The sequence below is a fragment of the Elaeis guineensis genome, chromosome 4 (genome assembly GCF_000442705.2).
Source record: "Elaeis guineensis isolate ETL-2024a chromosome 4, EG11, whole genome shotgun sequence".
NCBI classification, from domain to species: domain Eukaryota; kingdom Viridiplantae; phylum Streptophyta; class Magnoliopsida; order Arecales; family Arecaceae; genus Elaeis; species Elaeis guineensis.
The window spans coordinates 41,196,916-41,203,708 of NC_025996.2; the positions used below are offsets into that span (position 1 = coordinate 41,196,916).

A 6,793-nucleotide genomic window follows, 5' to 3' on the forward strand; every position below is an offset into this window, starting at 1 on the left:
TTCAAAAGAAGAGCATCAGGAATCATTTTCCCCTTTTTTTTCTCTTCCCATGTAGAAGGATTCTAAAAATGATTTTAATATCCAAAACGCCCCTGACCATTTGGCACTCCGCACATGCCTCACCTTTGTTAGTATTGAAGCCATCAGTAAGAGGTTCTGAAGTCCTCGTGTGTGGATTTACACTTGATCGGTGCGGCCAAAGCCACTCCCATCATTGTTTAGGTGGACAATTGGCTTTGAAGCCCCCACATCCCTCTGGCTCACTTGCGGTAATGCTGAAGTCGTCTGTAGGTGGATCTAAAGTTCTCCCTTTTCTTGCCTCACCTATGACAGCTCTGAAGCTCCTTGGCATATTAGCTCTCTACTCGCAGCTTCGAAACTTTCCCGCATCAAGCGGCGTCGGTCCACCACTCAACATCAATCTACCTCCTACGATTATAGACGGTGTCGAAGCCCTCTGGCCCTGTGAACTCACTGATGGGACTAGCTCGGGCGGTGCTGAAACCTCGCATGAAAGCATCGATAGCCCGCCAAGTTCGATGGGGCTGTGCTTCCCTCGCATGTCCATTCCCCAAGCCCTTGTTCCAGGTCTCTGAAACTATGCTCCTCTCATGCATGCCTCCAATGCCAAGTTGTCGCTGGCCGATACCAAGATCCCACCAATAAATCGATTCTAGGTGGCATTCAAGCCCCTATCAATAGATCGAAATCCCTTCTAGTGTGCTCGCGCATGCTTGTACTGTATCCATCGTGTTTGCCTCTAATGGTGTTGGGGTAGCCCCTTGGTAGCACCAAGCTCCACCCACCAGGCCGAAGTCATCTACGGGCTGTGCCTAGCCCTTGTATATTTCAACTCACAGTGCCGAACCCCTCCGACCAAACCCCCTTCGGCCAACATATTTGTGTGCACCCATCCAACCGATCCCCCTTTGGCCTTTTGGCAGAGCCAAAGTCTCTCATGGGGAGATTTGAATAACTCCTTCATGGGCTCATCAGAATACCCCTCTGATGTACTCGACCCTAGGCGCATTGAAGTCCAACGAGCCAATGGCAGTTGTCACTCCCTCATATGTATTCCAATGGTGTCACATTCCCCCTCAAACTGCCTCCGGCCACACCTCTTTCATGTAAGCTCACATCATCGCCAAGGATCCCCATGCATGGTCCAATCAATGTCAAAAACCTCTGGCTTGCTGAACCTATCGTAGGACTCACCTGGGGGGCATTGAACCCCCTGGTTGGTTCACCTCCGGCACGCCGAATCAACCCTAGGTGGCATGAATCTCCCCCAATCGGGTTGATCCTAGATACGCATTGACACCTACACTGGGCACCTCGTCTTCCCCATGGGTGCTAGAGGGTCTGAAGCCCCCTTTGTGCGCTCCATGTGGCCGAACCCCCCTCATCAGGCACCCAATTTCATCCGGAAGCTTCCCTCTTGCTAATTTTTCTCCGACTCTACGGTCTTAGTGCCTAACCCACTGCTAGGCCAATCCCTTGGTAGATTTGGTCTTAAAGTCACCGAACCCCTCGACAGATCCATCCTGAGCATTGTCGAATCCGTCGGTGCATCCAACATTAGATCTGAGCTCTCCACGTGCGCCTTGCCCTCCCTGCATCGGATCCACCAGCGAGGCTGATTTAGGGCCGCATCAAGTCTGCCCATTCATTGAAAGTATCTAAAATATCTAGAGCAGTATCTTCTGCAGACTCTAGAGGCACTATAAATCCATCGCCTGAGAAGATTTCCACATTCAGTGCACGGAGTTGGACAGATATCGTTCCTTCTGATCCATGGCAAGTGTAATCAATTTTTTGATAAATACAGGATCAAGGTAACAAGGCTTTCAAGGCTTCGCATGAGCTCAGGTATGTCATCTGAGAAAGTGTTCATGTATTATGTTGGGTTCGGATTGCGAGTTTGGGGAGATCACGATGTGAGTCGAGGCATGCGAGAATGTGGAGTTGATCCCACATCGTATTAACTAAAAATTGAGATCTGACTCGTGTCTTCATAAATAAAATATTAGTTTGTACTCCCTGGGCCTAACCCTTGCTCAGCCAGGGAGTAGGGGGGGTGATACCCCAGTCACACTGAAGACACAGACAAGAAGAGGGTTCGTGATAGGTGGCATACAAAATATTAATATAATACTGACCCAATGTGATAAATAAGCATGATCCTAGCAGTGGTAAGTTGTGAGGCTGATCTCGACTTCAGCCGGCCACTTTAGCCCCGACAATCGATTCTCGTTTCAGTCAAATCTACGACTGCTAGCCCAAGCATGACACCAAGACATCGGATACCAAGGCCCACTTCCTCCAATTTTGATTTAGCTGAAGTGTCCAACAACCTCAATCGAAAATCTCTAAGTAATTGTCGTGTCAGGCCATTAAAGAAGGTGGTCATGTCATCCTTTTTGATAACAAAGGCACCCTCTCTACTTGCCATGTTCATGATAGCTGCTCACATCATTAATAAAGGCAGCGACCCTCTCCACCTGACACCACTCACCAGCTTTAGAAAATCCAAGGGCCAAGCATAGTTTCCAAGGGCATCATGAGGGATAAAAAGAGACTTTAAACTTTTTCTCTCTTTCTCTCTTAGGCTCCTATTGGAGGTATTTTTAATGTTGGCTGAAGACATGGAGGAAGATTCCTGAGCCAAGTCTGAGAAAGGCATGAATTGCCTCCTTTCTTTTCATCCTATCCCTTCATGAGCAGCAATATAAGACAAAAAGAAAAGAAAGGAGAAAGAGAAAAGGTAGTGCGAGAGGGAGACCAAGCAAAGGCCAAATTCTTGTGTATGGCTTCCGCTCGCAAGTGCTCATGCTCCCTATACTCGATCGATCCCTAACCCCCAAGGAGTTTCTTTATGGCCTCTCTGTTCCATCACATTATTTTTATTAAAGATGACAGCTTATTTGATGACTATCAGAAGCCTTTTTATGTTCCTGTCGCATTCTCCCATCAAAGTATAGGAACGGCCATGGGCAAGATTGCCTTCAGGCTCTTTTTGTCAACCTATGCCATTAATGTGCCTGGTCTCCACATGCCATAAATAATCTGGTCAGGCATGATTTTGAGATCACTAAATGAGAAATAAAATATTTCTGATACTCTTGTACTCTCCTTGGCTCCGGCCTTCCTTATAAAAATAAGGTAAATAAGAAACACAAAGATACGCCTCCTCTCCCTCTCGTAAACGCTCTTTCTCATCTGTTGCGATAAATCTAACTTGAGCGTCAGAAGGTCCCCATCGAAGTGAGAATCACCTCTAGTGGAGCTTTTCTTGCAGGTCCAACCACCGTCGACCCACCGAACATCGCTTACTCCAGCGCCTTCGATCCAGAACAAATTTTTGCATCAACATAGAGGGAAGACAGTAAAATTGAATTCATGAGAGTCAATCGGCCACCAATACTTAAGACTGATCCTTCCATCTAGGTAATTTCCTTTATAATCCATCAATGACTGCCAAAGCGCCAATCAATCATTCAGGTAATCTACTTGGTCAAAGGAAGGCCCAAGTATTAACAGAAAAACAAAAAACTCTGCATCCAAGTAAAGCAGCACCATTAGAAATTCCTGCTGAATTCCATCAGAATTATGGAAGATTTGGAATAGTTAATAGACAATTCTGAATTCTTTTCTTACAAATTAAGAGTAAGATAACCTTGACATTTCCGACCTGCCCCAAATCAGCTTAAAAAAATACCACTGATTGTTGGCATATTGTAAACAGACTATGTTTTCATCAACCATAATATTTTCAGGCTCATCAACAAAAGAACTCCTTTGAGCCAATGTGAACATTCTGCCTATAGATCACCACTAATGCAAATAAGAGTGGAGATAAAGGATGTCGTTGTTTACGACCCCTTCAATAAGAAATCCAACTTCCTGCCTTGCCATTTGAAAGAACTTCAGAGCATCTGACATTAGAAAGCATTGAATCCAGCTAATCCACGTTTCCCAGAAGCATCCATTCTGCATAAGATCAATCAAGAAATCCTAGTTAATCATATCATTTGCTTTTCAGAAATCTAATTTTAACGAAATCCCAGCCCCAACGATCTTATGAACAGAAGACACAACTCCCCGAGCAGCAGCAAGGCAGTCCAAAATTGATCTCTCATTGATAAATGAAAACTGGTTTTCAGAGATTAAATCATCTAAGACACCATTCAATCTGTTAGCTAAAACCTTAGTCATAGTTTTACGAATTCCATTCAACAAACTTATAGACCAGAATTCTCTAACAAACTAGCATTCTTTTTGTGGAATCAGAATAACCACATGCTTTTTTTTCCCCTCTATTTCGCTGCAAAGCACGTTGACCCACTCCACCGACCACACCCACGGTTTTTCCTTCCCAGTTGGCACCGACGCTCTCACCAATGGTACCCCTTGGGGAACCCGAAGAGGCCCAGCGCCATGGGGTGGCCGTGGGGTGTTGCCCTTCCCGGCCCAAGGCCACCTCAACCAGCTCCTCCACCTCTCCTCCACCTCTCCTCCCATGGCCTCTCCGTCCACTACGCCACCTCTCCCTCCCACATCCTCCAAGCCAAGTCCAGACTCCAAGGTTGGCACCCAAACTCCCTCCAATCCGTCCACTTCCACGACCTCCCCTCCCTCCTGTCTCCACTCCACCCCCAAACCCGGCGCCCTCTCCTCCCACCTCCAGCCTCTGCGCGAAGCCCTCCTCTCCAGCCTCCGACCGCCCCTCGCCTCGCTTCTCCGCTCCCTCTCCGCCGGTTCCCGCCGCCTCGTGGTCATCTACGACTCCCTCGTCTCCTTGGCTGCTCAAGAAGCCATGGCCTTCCCCAACGCCGAGGTCTACCGCTTCGGAACAACCCCGGCTTCCTTTTTCTCTCCTTCATTTCGGCCTCCTCTCAAGTCAAGCCCTCGAAGGATGCGATCCTTGCCTCCTTCGAGGGCTGCTTCACGCCAGCTTTGGTGGATTTTATCATCACGAATCATCGTCTACGTGCATCCGTCGCAGAAGCCGGAATTCTCATCAACACATGCAGGCCGGTGGAGGGTGAATCCATCGACCGCTTAGCTCGACAACCTTCTTTCCAAGGTAAGAGCCTTTTCGCAATTGGTCCCTTAAATCCTACAATTCTCAGCAGACAAGATATTCTTGGCCGGCGACCACACGATTGCTTGGAGTGGCTCGACAAGCAACCTGCGGCATCGGTCGTGTATGTCTCCTTCGGAACATTGTCGACGGTACCCGACGAGCAGATCGAAGAGCTTGCGACCGCGCTGCAGCGCAGCGGGCAGCGTTTCATTTGGGTTTGCAGGGAAGCTGACCGGGGTTTTGCTCACGGCGAGTGTCAGCAGAGGAAATTGCCGGCTGAGTACGAAAGGATGGTAGAGGGAGTGGGGATGGTGGTCAGAGGTTGGGCGCCGCAGCTCGAGATCTTGGCCCACCCGGCGACGGGGGCGTTCATGAGCCATTGCGGGTGGAATTCGTGCATGGAGAGCATCAGCTTGGGGGTGCCGATCTTGGCGTGGCCGATGCATCGGACCAGCCGAGCAACGCAGTGTTGGTGACTCGACACCTGAAGGTTGGGATCATGGTGAGGGAGTGGGATCGCCGAGAGGAGATCGTGTCGTCGTCGGGTATAGAAGAGTCGATCAAGAGGGTGATGGTGGATGATGGAGGGAAGGAGATTAGGACGCGAGCTAAGGCTTTGGGTGAAGCGGTGGGGGAGCCATGGCTGAAGAGGGTCGTCTCGAGCTGAACTGGACTCGTTGGTTGCCCGTATCTCCAGATGATTTGGTTGCGAGATCGTGATCTTGGTTTGATTGCACTCGTAGGAAGTTTGAATATACTCAGTTTGCTTCACGTCCAGGTGTTCCCCATGTTGTTCATGAAAGAAACAATCTATGACACTTCAAAACACTGGACTTTAGATATGGCCGGAATTGTGTTCGATAGGTTGCAACTTCTTGGGTTCTGTTTCATTCCTTTGTTCCGTTCTATCTTTAGTCGTTGGGGCTCCCCTGCCTCTAAACGTACCCAAAAAAAAAAAAAAAAAATTATGCGAGGTGTATTAATTTAAGGTGCTTTGATTATATTTTTTCTAATTTTTAAAAAATATATTTTATTTTTTTAATTTTTTTATTGACAAAAATAAAAAATAAAAAAATAAAAGTATGTTTGATAATTACGTTGCTATAAAGCAAAAAGTAATATTTGAAGACTGGTAGGTGAAGGATTCGAAGAGGGAGAAGGGTTCAAAAAAAAAAAAAAAGAAAAAGGAGGTAGAGAGGTGAAGAGCTCGACGAGGAAAAAAGTTTGGATTTTTTACTTTTTGATTTGACATTTTAAATGTACGAAAGCAAAAAAAGTAGAAAAATAAATTTTGGAAAGCAGAAAATTTTTGCTGTGAAGTAATTATTTTAATTTTTTTGATTTTAATTTTTTATTTTTTATAATGTTACCAAATATTATTTTTTAATTTTTATTTTTTAAAATTAAAAAATAAAAAAATATTTTTTTAATAGCTAATCAAACGCCCCCTTAGTAATTAGTTGATAATTTTTGTTCTGATATTTTATTAATAAAAAATTAATATTTATAAAAGATAAAAATTTGAACTTCCGACAACTACCAAAACGAGTCAAAGTGAATTTTTATCTAAATAATTATTTATAAAAATAATATATCATTTTACTTCATTGCCAGGAATTTTCTCATCTCATACCTGTAATATTTTTGTTATAAATTTTCTCATCTCATAGAATACGCATGCTTTCTCCCCATTCTCTAATTAGTAAC

The 6,793-nt window shown here is 45.5% G+C and overlaps 1 protein-coding gene across 1 annotated transcript; it reads left to right on the forward strand.

Moving 5' to 3' along the window:
- Nucleotides 1-1,047: 1,047 nt before the first annotated feature.
- Nucleotides 1,048-5,976, forward strand: LOC105042888 (putative cis-zeatin O-glucosyltransferase). Its single transcript, XM_010920251.2, is given in 8 exon segments — nt 1,048-1,127; nt 4,291-4,505; nt 4,508-4,630; nt 4,633-4,662; nt 4,665-4,868; nt 4,871-5,530; nt 5,533-5,734; nt 5,736-5,976. Coding segments are annotated over 8 exon segments (1,566 nt in total). The 3' UTR covers nt 5,788-5,976.
- Nucleotides 5,977-6,793: the final 817 nt, after the last annotated feature.